We start from the raw sequence: 18,473 nt of genomic DNA on the forward strand, positions 1-18,473 counted from the left end.
TTCAGGGATATATGCATACCAAGATCCCTCTGATCTTCAGTTCTTTTCAGGGTCCTATCATTCATCTGTAAACCCTTGACTTGTTATCTCTCTTCAAGTATATTACCATGCACTTTTCTGGGTTGAATTCCATTTGCTACTGCTCTGCCCAGCTGACCAGTCTGTTGATATCCTCCTGCAGTTTATGGCTGTCCTCCTTAAGATTTCCCCACCCTACTAATTTTCATGTCATCCATGAATCTCTTGATCATATCTCCTACTTTTAAGTCCAAATCATTAATATACACCACAAACAGCAAGGGCTCAGCACCAAACCCTGAGGAGCCCCCCAGGTAACAGACTTCAAGTCATCTTCTACTATCATTCTCTGCTTCCTGCCTTTCAGCAAATTCTAGAACCAAAGTGCCACTTTGCCTTGGATCCACGGGCTCTTACTTTCTTGACAGCAGTAAATGAAATCATCAAAAACCTCAGTAAAGTCCATGTAGATCACATCAAATGCATTACCTTCATCAACACATTTCCAGAGGGCTGTGCCTTACTTGATAAATTCCAAGAGAGAGAACAGAATGATTTCTCAAGGTCTCAATGTAGAAAGGGACTGTGAGGTGCTATTGGGAACTAAAGTGGTGGGGGACGGCGGGGAGCTGAATTTATACATTAATCCTTGACAAACAACAATGTTGTTTAGAAGCATTTGTTTTGTTTATATAGAGTAAAAGTTGTTTTGTTTAAAAATAGGAAATCTTCAAATGTAATTTATACTTATTTATTCAAAGTTTCTTCTCTCCAAATTCTTGAATGAACTATTCTTGATTTCTTCAAGTACCTGTTTTATTAACATTTATCTTCACTCATCGATTGTAATTGTCTGACAAACTGGAAGAGTTGTGTACCCAGCTGAAAATTCGTACAAATACTGAATTTTTTTTTGTTTGAGCCAGAGTTACGGAACTCTATAAAAGCTGTGGAGCAGAAAATTCAGAAGGAGGAAGAAGTGAAAGCATACTGGTTGGAGTACAAGAACGTTGGAAGCATTGAACATCGCAGAATTATTACGGTTCGAGAAAATGAACTTGTAGAGCTGGTGAAAAATTTTCGTGAGATTGAAGGTATGTTTAACATTTCACAATAGAAGTTAGGGCAGTGCTTTTTGTCTTTCTGAGTACCCTAAGTAATGATCAGCATCCTCTAGCCATAACTAATTTAAGCAATAATTATTTATAAATGCAAATGAGAGGCCTAATGCCTAGGTTTCCCGCTAGTACTGACTACTTAGAGAATATCTATGACATTGATCACCTGCTAAAAAATCAAGTTATCTTTCTAGGAAAGCATAATCTGGATTTCTGATGAACGCAGCTGTCCTAACCTTGGGATTATTAGCCTTAAATTTTTCTTGCATATCAATCTTCTTCTGCAGAGCTTCTGACCCCAATCATCCCACCCCCACGCTCTGGCTCTGGCTCTGTCCTAAAATATCCCTCTTGCTGACTTCTAGTCATATAGTCATTCAGACTCCAGGTTTTGAATTGTTTTTGAAAAGAAAAACATGTGAACAGACAAATTGGGAGCAGAAGTAGTCCACTCAATCCTGGAGCCTGCTCCATCATTTGTTAAAATTCTGCCTGTGGCTTACCCCTGAAAGCCTACACAAACATTCCTTCTACTTGCTGGGGAAAATCTTCCTGCATCCCTAAATATCTGAGATTCCTTCTCTTTGACCAGAGGACAAGATTCCAGCAATACAGAATCAAGAGACACCTTTCAGCCTATCGAGCCTGCTCCACCATTCATTTAGATCATGGAATCCCTATAGTGTGGGAGCAGGCCATTCGGCCCATTGAGTCTACATTGACCCTCCGAAGAGCATCCCACCCAGACCAACCCCCCTACCCTGTACATGACTCTACATTTCCCATGGCTAATCCACCTAACCTGTACCTCCCTGGACACAATGAGCAATTTAGCATGGCCAATCCACCTGTTCTGCAAATCTTTGGACTGTGGGAAGACATGGGAGCACCTGGAGGATACGCATGCACAAACGGGGACAAAGTGTTTGGTGCTGTGAGGCAGCGGTGCTAACCACTGTGCCAGTGTGCCGCCCAAAGCTGATTATGTACCTCAATGCCATTTTCTCTTCATTTTCTCCTCATATCCCTTGATGTCAGTTTGACCTATCGATTTCTGTTCTGAACATACTCAATGACTGAGCTTCCACAATCCTATGGGGCAGAGATTCCAAAGATTCACCATTCTCTAAGTGAAGAAGTTCTTCCTCGTCTCAAGTGTAAATAGATAATGCCCCCAGGTTTTAGAATCACCAACCAGGGGAAACAGCCTATCTACATCAATCTTGTTATGTCATGTAAGAATTTTGTAAGTTTCAACGAGGTCACGCTTCATTCTATAAAACTCTAGGGAATTAAAAACTATCTCACACTTGTCAGAAAATCCTGCCATCCCAGGGGTTAATCTGATAAATCTCCATTACACTCCTTGCATGGCACGTACATCCCTCCATGCATGAAGGTCTACAATTATATACAATATTCCAGGTGAGATCTCACCAAGGGTCTATGTAACTGCAGAAAAACAACTTTACTCCTGTATTCAAATCCTTTAGCAAAGACCAATATTTAGGCAAACAGGTCCTGAGGGCCTAATGGCTTACATCCTAGGGTCTTAAAGGAAATGGCAGCAGAGATAGTGGATCCATTGGTTGTAATATTCCAAAATCCCTAGAAGCAGAAGTTCCAGTGGATTAGAAAAATGCTGATATAACTATTTTCAAAAAGGGAGGCAGACAGCATGAAACTACAGACCATGTGTTGTTGGGAAGTTATTGGAATCCATTACTAAAAAACTTAACAACAGAATATTTGGGAAGTCAAAATAAAATCCATCAGAGTCAATATGGTTTTAGGAAGGTAAACCATGTTTACCAAATTTGCTAGAGTTCTTTGAAGGTGTAACAAGTAGTGTAGATAATGGGGATTCTGTAGATCTTGTATATCTAGATTTCCAGGGTGACATTGCCAGTTGGATACAAAGTTGGCTTAATGGCAGAAGACAGCGTGATGGTAGAGGGTTGTTTTCAGACTGGAGGCCTGTGACCTGCAGTGTTCCACAGGGATTGGTGCTGGGTCCACTTTTGTTTGTCATTTATATGAATGATTTAGATGAGAATATAGAAAGCATGGTTAGTAAGTTTGCAGTTGACACCAAGATTGGTGGTATAGTGGACAGTAAAGAAAGTTATCTGAGATTACAAAGAGATCTTGATCAATGGGCCAAAGAGTGGCAAATGGAGTTTAATTTGGATAAATGCGAGGTATTGCATTTTGGTGAAACAAAGACAAGACTTATACAATTAAAAGTAAGGCTTTGGGCAGTGTTGTAGAACAGAGGGACCTAGGGGTTCAGGTACATGATTCTTTGAATTTTGCATTACATAGAGACAGGGTGATTAAGAAGGCATTTAGCATGCTTGCCTTCATCACTCATCCCTTCGAGTATAGGAGTTGGGACGTCATGTTGGATGTTGGCGAGATCTCTTCCGGAGTACTATGTCCACTTCTGGTTGTCCTGTTATAGGACAGATATGATTAAGCTGGAGAGAGTTCAGAAGAGATTTACCAGGATGTTGCTGGGAATGGAAGATTTTGAGTTACAAGGAAAAGCTGGATAGGTTGGGACTTTTTTCACTGGAATGTAGGAGATTGAGAGGTGACCTTATACAGGTTCATAAAATACTGAGGGTTACAGATACGGTGAATGGCAGGTGTCTTTTCCCTAGGATGGGTGATTTCAAGACTGGGGGACATAATTTTAAGGTGAGAGGAGAAAGATTTTAAAAAAGACATGAGGGGTAATTTTTTTTTTAAAAACACAGTGGTTCGTGTGTAGAGCACATGTCCAGAGGAAGTCGTGGATGTGAATACAATTACAACATTTAAAAGACATTTGGATATGTTCATGAATAAGAAATGTTAGGAGGAATATGGGTCAAGAGCAGGCAAGTGGGACTAGTTTAGTTTGGGATTATGGTCAGTATGGACTAGTTGGACCAAAGGGTCTGTTTCCATGCTGTATGAATTTATGGCTCTATTTGATAAGGTTACTGCACAAAAGTTCGATACAAAAGGTTAGTGTGGAGTGGAATAAGTACATTAGCAAGAAATAGTCTTGGATTGGATGATGGTAGGATCAACTACATACCCGACCAAGGCCAATCCACGAGACTGGAATTGAATAATTGCCTTGATTGGATGTGGCAGTACCCCCTGACTTATTGTAGTCCTCTTTGATCTCACTAATATGCACCTCAAATTACAGAAATGGCCGTTTGGTTAAAGTAAATGCAATATGTTTTTCATGTAAACTACTAGCACATTCTGTAGATGTGACATTGATGAAGCACAGTGCTGTACAGCATAATACCTATTCCTCATTGACAGTTCATTCTCTGCCATTCCCTGCCATTCCCTTTGCACTGAAAAAACAATGCAAGTAAGATGATGGCAGATTCTAAGTAAGCACAAAGTGAGCAAACATGAGAAAAGTGTGAAGGGATTGTCCTCCGAGAAAATGTTAAACAGGTCGGGACTCTACTTTTTGGAATTTAGAAGAATGAGAGGTGATCTCATTGAAATGTAGGATTCTTAAAGGGTTTGACAAGGTAAATGCTGAGAGATGTTTCCCCTCATGGACCGCAGAGCCTAGTTTCAAATTAAGGAGTGCCAATTTAACACTGAGATGAGGAGGAATTTCAGAGGGTTGTGAATCTTCAAAATTTCTTGCCACAGAGAGGAGTGGGAGCAGAATCCTTGTGTATATTTAAGGTGGATTTGTGATCAGTAGAGAAATCAAAGATTACAGGGAAAGGACAGGAAAATGGACGTGAGGAGCGTCAGAGCAGGATAGATCCTATTGAATAGCGGAGCAAGTTTTGGGGGGCCGAGTGACCTTCTCCTGTTCCTATTTCTTATGGTCTAAGATGGATCCTTTGTAGATGAATAAGATGTGTGTGTGCGCCCATGTGGGCAAAATTACCTGCCAGTGGATTGCAAGTCACAAGTGTCCATGAGCTCCAAAGTGAAGATCTGAAGGCCTGAAGTGATAGGTGAGTTGCTCCAAAATTAATCATGAGGTGATAAGGCCAATTTCCTGATATTGACCTGCTTGGACAAACAGCAGAAGAGGACAGTGTCCAAGGCACATGCAGGGACATTGTACTGAAGACAGAGATGACAAGGTGTGGAGCTGGATGAACACAGCAGGCCAGGCAGCATCAGAGGAGCAGGAAAGCTGACATTTCGGGTCTGGACCCTTCTGCTGACATTTCGGGTCTGGACCCTTCTTCAGAAATGCTCCTCTGATGCTGCCTGGCCTGCTGTGTTCATCCAGCTCCACACCTTGTTATTTCAGACTCCAGCATCAGCAGTTCCTACTACCTTGTACTGAAGACAGAGTTATCTGAAAGTCTGACAAAGCAAGTGGCAAGCTACTACTACCAGATAATTGCCCTGTCTTCACATGTCAGGAATTGGCACCCTCTAGTTTCTCAAGACAAGAGAGGAGAATTGGGAGCTGTATACAAATGAGGAATGTTAAGCTAATAACGAGATGCAAATGCATGGAAATAAGATAGTTGCCACTAAGCAGCAAGATTCAGAACTCATTGTTTAAACCCGAAAAGAAAAAACAGAATTTTATCATCATTGGAAATTTGTTTTTTGATTTTTGCCATTTTTTTCCCTCAACTTTTTCACCATTATCCACACTGCTCGTGAGTGGAAAATTCCTGAAAGATCTGATTTTAAATAATGTACAGTTTCATGAGTGGGGCTGTTACTGTGTGATACAGTCCAGTGGGCCATTTATCATACGTAAGTATGGCAAAAGACTGTGGAGTTCAGAGTTAGGAGTGCTAATTTCACTTCTAATGATGTTGTTCCAAATGAGCATCATCTGATAAACTCAGTACATGCAAGGGATTGAAAATGGATCTTTCTGAGCTACAAGGAGTAGCACTACACTGATCATTTACCCAAGGTTATTGAGCAGCTGTGTTGTATTTTTCCATTTTTAAAATTAACTTTGTTTTTAAAAGATCACTTTCACAGAGCCTCAGCTAGAGCAAAGGAAGAAATTGACAGAATAACAAAGGAACAAATGGATGAAAAAAAGGCAATGGCTGCAGAGGTAATGAAATTGTTCAATTTATCATTTTGTTCTTGTTGTGCAGCTATATATCACAATAGTTGTGCTGCGTAAGTTTAATTCCTGAAATTTAATACTAAAGCTCATAATTTTCCTTGACATTAAAAATGGTGAAAACGAACAGAACATACTGTGCCCAGGAGTTTGCTGTGTTGGCATCATTGACAATCATTCTTGTTTGCCTCAATACTTCCTCACTGATCTAACACCTGAATATTCAGGGAAATTAAATCATGTATGCTACAGTGACGGCAGTGGCAATCCAAGGATTTCCGAGTAAGTGTGATTGTTCAAAAAAGTGTCCACTATTCTATTTTTAATGACTATTTATATATTTGTAATAGTTTACTTCAAATACTTTCACGATTATAGTCAATAACATTGTTAAATGAATGTAATAAAACACAATTAATAATGTTCTGAATATAAAAATAAATGTTGCATTCACATTAAAACATATTTAATTAATTAAAACTAATTTCAATTAGCATCAATTGTATTTTGTAAACTTGATTCGAGCAGAGTCACAATTCACTGGGCGAGTGCACTGGAAATCAAGCACCACTATTCCAAGATAACAAGGTGTAGAGCTGGATGAACACAGCAGGCCAAGCAGCATCAGAGGAGCAGGAAAGCTGACGTTTCGGGTCTGGACCCTTCTTCAGAAATGGGGGAGGGGAAGGGGATTCTGAAATAAAGAGAGAGAGAAGGGGAGGCGGATGGAAGATGGATAAAGGAGCAAATAGGGAGAGGAGACGGACAGGTCGAGGAAGCGGGGATGGAGCCAGTAAAGGTGAGTGTAGGTGGAGATTGGCCAGTCCAGGGAAGACGGACAGGTCAAGGAGGCGGGGATGAGGCCGGTAGGTAGGAGGTGGGGGTGGGGCTTGAGGTGGGAGGAGTGGATAGGTGGGAGAAAGGACGGACAGGTGAGGGAGGCGGGGACAAGCTGGGGTGGTTTTGAGATGCGGTCGGGGGCGGGAAGATTTTGAAGCTTGTGAAGTCCACATTGATACCATTGGGCTGCAGGGTTCCCAAGCAAAATATGAGGTGCTGTTCCTGCAACCTTTGGGTGGCATCATTGTGGCACTGGAGGAGGCCCAGGATGGACATGTCATCCAAGGAGTGGGAGGTGAAGTTGAAGTGGTTCACAACTGGGACGTGCAGTCGTTTGTCACGAGCTGAGCGTAGGTGTTTCACAAAGCGGTCTCCAAGCCTCCACTTGGTTTCCCTGATGTAGAGGAGGCCACATCGGGAACAGTGGATACAGTATACCACATTAACAGATGTGCAGGTGAACATCTGTGAAACAGATGTGGAAGGTTTTCTTGGGGTCTGGGATGGGGATGAGGGGGGAGGTGTGGGGGCAGGTGTAGCACTTCCTGCGGCTGCAGGGAAAAGTGCCGGAGGTGGTGGGGAGTGTGGAGCAGACAAGGGAGTCACAGAGAGAGTGGTCCCTCTGGAAAGCAGATAAGTGTGGGGAGGGAAAAATGTCTTTGGTAGTTGGGTCAGATTGCAGGTGGCGGAAGTGCCGGAGGATGATGCATTGGATCCAGAGGTTGGTGGGGTGGTACATGAGGATGAGGGGGATTCTGTTTTTGTTGTTATTGCGGGGAGGGGGTGTGCGGGATGAGTTGCGGGAAACACGACAGATGTGGTCGAGGGCGTTTTCGACCACTGTGGAGGGGAAGTTGCGGTCCGGGAGTGAAATGCCTCATCTTGGGAGCAGATGTGGCGGAGGTGAAGGAATTGGGAATAGGGGATGGCATTTTTGCAGGAAGGTAGGTGAGAGAAGGTGTATTCTAGGTAGCTGTGGGAGTTGGTAGGCTTGAAATGGATATCGGTTTCCAAGTGGTTGCCAGAAATGTGGACTTCACAAGCTTCAAAATCTCCCTGCCCCCAACTGCATCCCAAAACCAGCCCAGCTTGTTAACCTGTCTGTCCTTTCTCCCACCTATCCACTCCTCCCACCTCAACCCCTACCCCTACCTCCTACCTCCCAGCCTCATCCCCACGTCCTTGACCTGTCTGTCTTCCCTGGACTGACCAACCCCCACCCTAACTCCCCACCTACACTCACGTTTACTGGCTCCATCCCCGCCTCCTTGACCTGTCCGTCTCCTCTCCACCTATCTGCTCCTTTATCCAACTTCCATCCGCCTCCCCCTCTCTCTATATTTATTTCAGAATCCCCTCCCCCTCCCCCTCCCCCATTTCTGAAGAAGGGTCAGCTTTTCTGCTTCTCTTATGCTGCTTGGCCTGCTCTGTTCATCCAGCTCTACACCTTGTTATCTCAGATTCTCCGGCATCATCAGTTCCTACTATCTCCACTATTCCAAAGTCATCAAAATCTTAGAAGATTTAATTAAGTTAACCAAAGTCCCCAATATACCTGACTGGCAAATCCAGGTTAAAACAAAACACTTATCAGGTGTATGTACTTAATCAGAAAACAGCTGTTTATGGTAAGGCTGGCCTTACTGATACCCAGGAACATGCACTTTAACAGTGATATCTCTAATAAAAGTATTTAAACAATTGATATCTAACAAATACTATTAATTTAAAAAAAAGCATGTGTTGGGTGAGAAAAATAAATTGTTAAACAAATTTATTTTTATTTTTAAAAATCAGCTTAATTTTGTGCTAACGCATACTCATCAGTGAGCATATGCAGTTGGCAGTCTCCTTCGGACCATTGATGTCAGCAAACATGCCATTATTGCAAACAGATGGTTTTTAAGTGATAGCAGAAAAGAAAGACAAGCACCAACTTATAACTCTCTATAACTTACTCTACCCCTTTTGTTTAAGAAGCCCACACATACAAAAGAGACGCAAAGTAACAAGACAAGACTCAAGTATTACTGGTGGGGAAGGATTACCTTTCCATCACTTTGGCTCCTTAAGGAGGACCCAAGGTTGTATACACGCTGATTATTTAGCTTACATTCACTTGTTGAAGATGCGCCCTTCCAGCATATCCCATAAAGCCGTGGTATACTTTGAGCCTTCCAACCTACTTGAATAAATCATATAAAGAAACCGGTGACAAAGTGTCACTATATCATAGCCATCTGGATGTTCCACCGATATGTAAATCTGTGGTCACCCAGTTCACAAATTTAGAAGCTCACACAGTTGAGTTTTGGTTCAGTGACACCATGTATGCTGAAATACATGGCATTGCTATGAGTTCCCCTCCAGGCCCAGCCCTTACTAACATCTTTGTAGGTTATCATGAGAAAGGCATCTTCAATGGAATGAGCTCTAACCTCCTACCCTTTGCATATTTCCAATATGTAGATGATATGTTTGCAAAATTTGAATCTGCAGCTGCAAAGAATTTCTTTACACAGCTCAATTAACTTAATCACAAGCAAAAACAGAAGTTGCTGGAAAAGCTCAGCAGGTCTGGCAGCAACTATGAAGAGAAATCAGAGTTAACGTTTCAGGTCTGGTGACCCTTCCTCTTTCAGTTTTTATTCAATAAACTCCATACTGCACTCAAATTGTCCCATTTCAGTGGTCAATCAAATGAACTCCCTTTCCTCAATATATTAATTGAGCAGTCTGCCAATATCAACTACTGTCTATTAAAAGTCCACATTTACTGGTCAATGCACACACTGGGATTCCTACAGTCACACACATTACACGATCAGTCTATTGACAACCTCCTGGACAGGGGCATAGCCATTTGCTCATCGAGTAAGCTTGACACTTGAGCTAGGGCATATCAAAAATATGCTGTGTGGTACAGAAATCCTGATCAGATCATGAAAATTCATGAATGGGCCTACATCCACCATGTGCCCAGCGTCGCTCAGGTTGAGGTGCGTCAAAAATTTGAACAGCAGATATAGTTTGCAGTCTTACAGTACTAACATGCGGTAAACCCTTGAGTGGTTTTCTCCACTAATAGTATGCTGCTGTCAAGCCAAATAGACATTTTGCTGCCACACAAAAGAATAATTTGATATATGAATTTCAGTGCAGGTGTGATGCCAGGTATGTAGGCTGAACATCCCAAGCTAGGCGGACTATACAAAGCAAGGAAACCGCTTGCTGATTACCATGTATCATTCTACCTCAGCTGATGAATCAGTACTCCTCCATGTTAAACAACACTTAGACGAGGCACTGAGAATGGCAAAGGCACAAAACGTACGCTGGTGGGGGATTTCAATATCGACCACCAAGGGTGGCTCTGCAGCAGCACTACTGATCGAGCTGGTCAGGTGCTAAAGGACATAGCTGCAAGACTGGGTCTGTCGCAGATGGTGAGGGAACCAACAAGAGGGCAAAACATACTAACCAATCTGCCAATTGCAGATGCATCTGTCTATGACAGTATCGTTAAGAGCGACCACCGCATAGTCCTTATGGAGACTAAGTCACACTTTCACATTGAAAATAACCTCCATCCTGTTGTGTGGCACTATCACCGTGCTAAATGGGACAGACTTCGAACAGATCTAGCAACTCAAGACTGGGCATCCATGAGATGCTGCGGGCCATCAACAGCAGCAGAATTGTACTCCAGCACAATCTGTAACCTCATGGCCCAGTATATCCCCCATTCAATCATTACCATCAAGCCAGGGGATCAACCCTAGTTCAATGGAGAGTGCAGAAGGGCATGCCAGGAGCAGCACCAGGCATACCTGAAGATGAGGTGTCAACCTGGTGAAGCCACCAAACAGGACTACTTGCATGTCAAACAGCATAAGCAGCAAATGATAGACAGAGCTAAGCGATCCCACAACCAACGGATCAGATTTAAGCTCTGCAGTCCTGCCACATCCAGTCATGAATGGTGGTGGACAATTAAACAACTCACTGGAGGAGAAGGCTCCACAAATATCCCCATCCTCAATGATGGAAGAGCCCAGCACATCAGTGCAAAAGATAAGGCTGAAGCTTTCACAGCAATCCTCAGCAGAAGTGTCGAGTGGATGGTCCATCTCGGCCTCCTGCAGTGGTCCCCGACATTACAGATACTAGCTTTCAGCCAATTCAATTCACTCCACGTGATGTCAAGAAAAGGTTGGAGGCATTGGATACTGCAAAGGCTATGGACCCTGACAACATTCCAGCAATAATACTGAAGACATGTGCTCCAGAACTTGCTGCTCCCCTAGCCAAGCTGTTCCAGTACAGTTCAACACTGGCATCTACCTGACAATGTGGAAAATTGCCCAAGTATGTCCTGAACATAAAAAGTAGGACAAATCCAACCTGGCTAATTACTGCCCCATCAGTCTACTGTCGATCATCAGTAAAGTGATGGAAGATACCATCAACAGTGCTATCAAGCAGCACCTGCTCAGCAATAACCTGCTCAGTGAAGCCCAGTCTGGGTTCTGTCATGGCCACTCAGCTCCTGACCTCATTACAGCCTTGGTTCAAGCATGGACAAAAAAAAGAGCTGAATTCCAGAGGTGAGGCAAGAGTGACAGCCCTTGACATCAAGGCTACATTCGACTGAATGTGGCATCAAGGAGCCCTACCAAAACTGAAATCATGGGTATTGGGGTAAACTCTGTAGTGGTTGGAGTCATACCTGACACACAAGGTGGCGGTCGTGGTTGATAGAGGTCAGTCATCTCAGCTCCAGGACATCTCTGCAGGAGCTCCTCAGGGTAGTGTCCTCGGCCCAACCATCTTCAACTGCTTCATCAATGACCTTCCCTCCATCATAAGGTCAGAAGTGGGAATGTTCACCGATGATTGCACAATGTTTAGCACCATTTACACTCCTCAGACACTGAAGCAGTCTGTATCCAAATGCAACAAGATCTGGACAAGCCTTTACAAGGCTTGGGTTGATGAGTGGCAAGTAATATTCGTGCCACACAAATGCCAGGCTATGACCATCACCAATAAGAGACAATCTAACCCACCACCCCTTGACATCAATGGTGTTATCTTCAGTGAAACCTCCACTATCAACATCCTGGGTGTTATCATTGATCAGAAGCTCAACTGGACTCACCTCATAAATTCAGTGGCCACAAGAACATGTCAGAAGCTAAGAATCTGTGGCAACTAACTCACTTCCTGACTCCCGAAAGCTTGTGCCTTGTAAACGGTGTACAAGTCAGAAATGTAATGGAATATTCCCCACTTGCCTTGATGAGTACACTCAGGAAGCTTGACACCATCCACGACAAAGCTACCTGCTTGATTAGCACTGCATCCACTCCCTCTACCATCGATGCTCGGTGGCAGCAGTGTGTACTATCTACACGATGCACTGCAGAAATTCACAAAAGATCCCCAGACAGCACCTTCCAAACCCACGACCACTTCCATCTAGAAGGACAAGGGCAGCAGATATATGAGATCACTACCACTTTCAAGTTCCCCTTCAAGCCAGGACTTTTGAATGGTGCTGAACATTGCACAATCATCAACAAGCACCCCACTTCTGATCTTATGAGGTCAGGTCGTTAACGAGGTAGCTGAAGATGATTGGACCTAAATCCACTCTGAGGAACTTTTTATGACTAGGTAAGCGGGTAATTAATTCCCTTTTATAATTCCATCTTGGTCGGTTGCAACAAATATTGTTTTTTTTAAGAAAGCATGCAGCTACCACACTGCGGTTAAACTTAATCAACAAAATCTGGATCAAAAATAAAGGAGAATTAATTCCAAGGCTTCGAGTGAAAGTGGATTTTTATCACCTATTAAACACATGAAAAATATGAAGATGCAGGGTGTCATACAGACAGGAAGATACAGACAAATTTAAAGTTTTTAAGATTCCTTTCCCACCAAACACTGACCTATTAGTTTGATGATAGAGAATCTTCAATTCCTGCTTCCAAATCTATTTTTCCTAGTAACTGCTTTGTTGTCCAGAAGCAGGTGTTGATAAAGATTCATTTGTATATTCCTGAGTATGCTCATTGTTTTCCAAGCTGAATACTCTACAGACATCTTTCAACTGAATGTTTAACTTACAGAAAGTTCTGAATCAACTAGGACACACAGAATTGGGTTTCAGTACCCTTTTATAACAATGTTAACTTTGGCTCAAATTAATCCTTGCCTATTGATGGTTCCATGAGCTGCCTCAATTTGGTCAGTGTGATCACAGCAACCTTTTAGGTAAGTATTTGTCCTTTTAACAAAATTTGCTTTTAGTCCATGAAAATCTCAGATATTAAAAAATTGAATACTACAGTCCATTTTCACTATGATTGTAACAAAAAAATGAGCATAAATCAGACATGCCAGAATTCAATGGAGCTACCACTTTCGAATAATGGCTTACATGATTTTCTGGAAATTCCAATCCATTATGATTTTAATTATTGATGTTTACAATATACTTTTTCACTGCATGGTCAATAGTCAATTATGTGATTCAATCCTGGGGTTCAGTGTTCTTGCTAGTTCAATGATCACCATACTGTGTTACTGAAATATTTGGGACTGTCTTTTTATGATCTTGTTTTGATTGCTGCTGTTTCAGCTGATGCCTTTTTCTTTTATTGCTACTTGCTCTTCTACTGGTCAAAACAGGTCACTTTGATTCACATTAACATATTCATATTAACAATATATAGCAATCTGTCAATGTGATTCTTTGAAAATTACTTACTCTTCTGTCCAGAATGCTGTAGGTTATATGGGTAGATACAGTCGCCAACAAGTAAAGGAAAATGCGTGGCTAAAGAAAGAGGTAAGAAAATATTACACAATTTTTTTTCACTTTATCTTATATTCTTTAATTAACACATGTAAGTATTGAACACAGACTCTTTTCCCATCAGCCTACTTCCTCTCTCAACCATGTGCAAAAGCTTGCACCTTTGAATCCAATAGTAGGATTCCCAATCACTTAAACTTCTATTGCCTAGATATTGGTGAGCTGCGTAACTTTATTAGTTAATCACCTATTCGAATGACTTGCGATAAGAAAATGACTTTCCAGTGAATACAATCATACCTGACTAAAGAAAGGTATCTAGTTAATGGATTCAAGCTGCATAAAGAATAAACATTGAGGATCTTTGGATAAATATCCAAACTGCAGAGCTGACTAAATCTTTCATAAGCAAAAATATAAATAAAAATAATTCAGTACTACTGTAATTGTTGTTGTGATATTTCATTTCCACAATCTTAGAAGAAACCAGCCTAAAAATTAGATTGTACCCAAAATTGGTTATTGGTTTCAATAGGGTTTTTTTTTAATTCTCTCATGGGATATGGCCGTTGCTGGCAAGGCCACCATTTGTTTCACAATCTTAATTGTCTATGAACAGAGTATTGCTTAGCCATTTCAGAGGTCATTTAAGAGTCAACCATATTACTGTGGTGCTATACAGTCATATATAGACTAGAGTGGGTAGAACATAGAACATAGAACATAGAACTGTACAACACAGTTCAGGCCCTTCAGCCCACAATGTTGTGTTGAACTTTTACCCTAAACCTAAGGTCTATCTAACCTCCACCCCTACCTTATACTGTCATCCATGTGCCTATCTAACAGCTGCTTAAATGCCCCTAATGAGGCCGACTCCACTACCCTCTCCGGCAATGCATTCCATGCCCCGACCACTCTCTGAGTAAAGAACCTACCTCTAACGTCTCCCCTATATCTACCTCCATTCACTTTAAAACTATGCCCCCTCGTAATAGCTATCTCCACCCTAGGAAAAAGTCACTGGTTGTCCATTCTATCTATACCTTTGATCATTTTGTACACCTCTGTCAAGTCACGTCTCATCCTTTGTCGTTCTAAAGAGAAAAGCCCTAGCTCTCTCAACGTTTCCTCCCAAGATTTTCCCTCCATTGCAGGCAACATCGTGGTCCTGCACCTTTTCCAACGCTTCCACATATTTCCTGAAATGAGGCGGCCAGCACTGGAGACAGTACTCCAGATGTGGCCGAACCAAGGTTTTGTATAGCTGGAGCATAACTTCACGGCTCTTGAACTCAATCCCTCTATTAATGAAAGCTAACACACCATACGCCTTCTTAACAACTCTATCCATCTGGTGCTTTCAGGGAACTGTGGACATGAACCCTGTGATCCCTCTGCTCCTCCACACTGCCAAGAATCTTTCCGTTAACCCTGTATTCTGCTTTCAAATTTGTCCTTCCAAAATGAATCACCTCACACTTTTCAGGGTTAAACTCCATCTGCCACTTCTCAGCCTAGCTCTGCATCCTATCAATGCCCCGTTGTAACCTAGAACAGCCCTCCGCACTATCCACAACTCGACCCACCTTCGTATCATCCGCAAACTGACTAATCCACCCTTCCACTCCTACATCTAAATCATTTACAAAAATCACAAAGAGGACCCTGAACAGATCCTTGTGGTCCACCACTCATAACTGAGCACCATGTTGAATATTTTCCATCCACGACCACCCTTTGTCTCCTAAGGATCAGCCAATTCTGAATCCAATCTGCCACGTTTCCCCCTATCCCATGCCTCCTTACTTTCTGCATGAGGCTACCATGGGGAACCTTATCAAACGCCTTACTTAAATCCATGTATATCACATCCACTGCTCTACCTTCATCTACATGTTTGGTCACCTCTTCAAAGAATTCAATAAGGTTTTTGAGGCACGATCTACCCCTCACAAATCCATGCTGACTATCATGAATCAAACTGTGCCTATCCAAGTGATCATAAATCCTATCTCTCAGAGCCCTTTCCAATAATTTGCCCACCACTGAAGTAAGACTAATTGGCCTGTAATTTCCGGGGTTATCCCTATTCCTTTTTTGAACAAGGGAATGACGTTTACCACTCTCCAATCTTCCGGCACTATACCCGTGGACAGTGAGGATGAAAAGATTATCGCCAAAGGCCCTGCGATCTCTTCCCTCGCTTCACACAGAATCCTTGGATAGATCCCATCAGGCCCGGGGACTTCTCTATCTTCAAGTTCCTCAAGATTCCTAGTACATCTTCCTTACTAACATCCACCTCCTTGAGCCTACCAGCCTGTTTCACATTGTCCTCCCCGACAACTAGGTCCCTCTCAGTTGTGAATACCAAAGAAAAGTATTCATTAAGGACCTCTGCTATTTCTTTTGGCTCCGTACACAAATTCCTTTCACAATCCTTCATTGGCCCTACCCTTTCTCTGGTCATTCTCTTATTCCTCACGAACATGTAAAAAGCCTTGGGGTTTTCCTTGATCCTATCTGCCAAGGTTTTCTCATGCCCCCTTATAGCTCTCCTAAGCCCTTTCTTCAGCTCCTTCCTGGCTAACTTGTATCCCTCTACAGCCTTTTCCGATCCTTGTTTCCTAAACCTTATATAAGCATCCTTCTTCCTCTCAACTCGTCATTCGACCTCTTTTGAGAACCAAGGCTCCCTCACTCGACTGCATCTTCCCTGCCTGCTAGGGACAAACATATCGAGAACACGCAGTATGCATTCCTTAAACAACCTCCACATTTCTATAGTGCTCTTCCCCGACAGCTTCCCATTTTATGTTACCCAGTTCTTGCCTAACATAATTGTAATTACCCTTCCCCCAATTATAAACCTTACCCTGCGGTATGAACCTATCCTTTTCCATGACTATTGTAAAAGTAACAGAGTTACGATCGCCACTGCCAAAATGCTCTCCTACCAACAGGTCTGACACTTGGCCCGGTTCATTGCCAAACACCAAATCCAATATGGCCTCTCCTCGTGCTGGTCTATCGACATACTGTGTCAGGAATCCTTCCTGAACGCACTGGACAAAATCTGCTTCATCTAAACTATTAGAACTAGAAAGTTTCCAATCAATATTTGGAAAGTTGAAGTCACCCATGACTACAACCCTGTGACTTCTGCACCTTTCCAGTATCTGCCTCCCAATCCGTTCCTCCACTTCTCTGCAACTATTAGGAGGTCTGTAAAAAAAACCCCAACAAAGTGACTGCTCCTTTCTTGTTCCTGACCTCAACCTGAACTGACTCTGTAGACATATCATTCTTGAACTGCCTTTCAGTAGCTGCAATACTAGCCCTGACCAACAATGCCACTCCCCCGCCTCTTTTACCACCCTCCCTATTTCTTCTAAAGCATCTAAATCCCCAGCAACCATTCCTGTCCCTGAGTTACCTAAGTTTCTGTAATGGCCACAACATCGTAGTTCCAAGTACTGACCCATGCTCTAAGTTCATCTGCCTTATTTCTGATACTTCTAGCATTGAAGTATACACACTTCAAACCATCCGTGTCCACAATTACGCTCCATTGACCGCATTTCTTTATTAACAACCTCGCTCCCTGTTGTGTCTGTTGGAAGGCTGAATACCTCATCCTCTGAATTACAAATCCGGTTCCCCACCCCCTGCCAATCTAGTTTAAACCATCCCGTATAGCTCGAGCAAACCTCCCTCCCAGGATATTTGTGCCCTTCTGGTTCAGGTGCAACCCGTCCTTCCTGTACAGGTCCCACCTTCCCCAGAAATTGCTCCAATTATCCACATAATGGAAGCCCTCCCTCCTACACCAGGCCTGTAGCCACGAGTTTAGCTGCACTCTCTCCCTATTTCTTACCTCATTATCATGTGGCACTGGTAGTAATCCAGAGATAACTACCCTGTTTGTCCTGGACTTCAGCTTCCAACCTAACTCCCTGTACTCCTTTTTTCACATTCTCAGTCCTTTTTCTACCTAGTCATTGGTACCAATGTGTACCATGACTGCTGTTTCCTCACCCTCCCCCTTAAGGATCTTGAAAACACGATCCGAGACGTCATGGACCCTGGCACCCGGGAGGCAACATACCATCCATTTGTCTCATTCGCGTTCACAGAACCGCCTGTCTGTGCCGGTAAGGGTAAGGATAGGAGAATTCACGAGTGAACAAGATGAGTTTTTACAACAATTACTAATGCTGTCATGGTTACCATTACTGAATTTAGCTTTATATTTGAGGTTTTTTAATTAAATTTAAATTCCACATCCCCAACGTAGAATTTAAACCCATGGGATTAATCCTGGATACCCCTCCTGGAAAGCTGGAATTGTTTTACCTCAACCAGTTCTCAACCTCTTGGAGATGTTGATACTTCCTAACCTACCAAATCATTTCCCAGTTAAAAAAAACTCTCTCCAACATTGAAGTCTGACATCACAATGGATGTCAGTAGGAATCAGAGGAACACTGTGCATGGACTGGAGTGATACTCAGCCCAATGGAAGATGTTCGTGGTTGTTGGAGGGCAATCATTTTGAGTCCAAGGACATGATTGCAAGTGT

General features: G+C 42.6%; 1 protein-coding gene across 1 annotated transcript in view; it reads left to right on the plus strand.

The window, feature by feature from the left end:
* The window catches only part of ccdc83 (coiled-coil domain containing 83), a 58,584-nt gene that overhangs the window by 23,353 nt on the left and 16,758 nt on the right, over nt 1-18,473 (plus strand). Inside the window, exons 5-7 of the mRNA XM_048598512.1 lie at nt 945-1,112; nt 6,119-6,210; nt 13,853-13,921. Coding sequence (XP_048454469.1) covers nt 945-1,112; nt 6,119-6,210; nt 13,853-13,921 — 329 coding nt within the window. The remainder of the gene's footprint in view (nt 1-944; nt 1,113-6,118; nt 6,211-13,852; nt 13,922-18,473) is intronic.

This window comes from Rhincodon typus, chromosome 6 (genome assembly GCF_021869965.1).
Source record: "Rhincodon typus isolate 14 chromosome 6, sRhiTyp1.1, whole genome shotgun sequence".
Lineage (NCBI taxonomy): Eukaryota > Metazoa > Chordata > Chondrichthyes > Orectolobiformes > Rhincodontidae > Rhincodon > Rhincodon typus.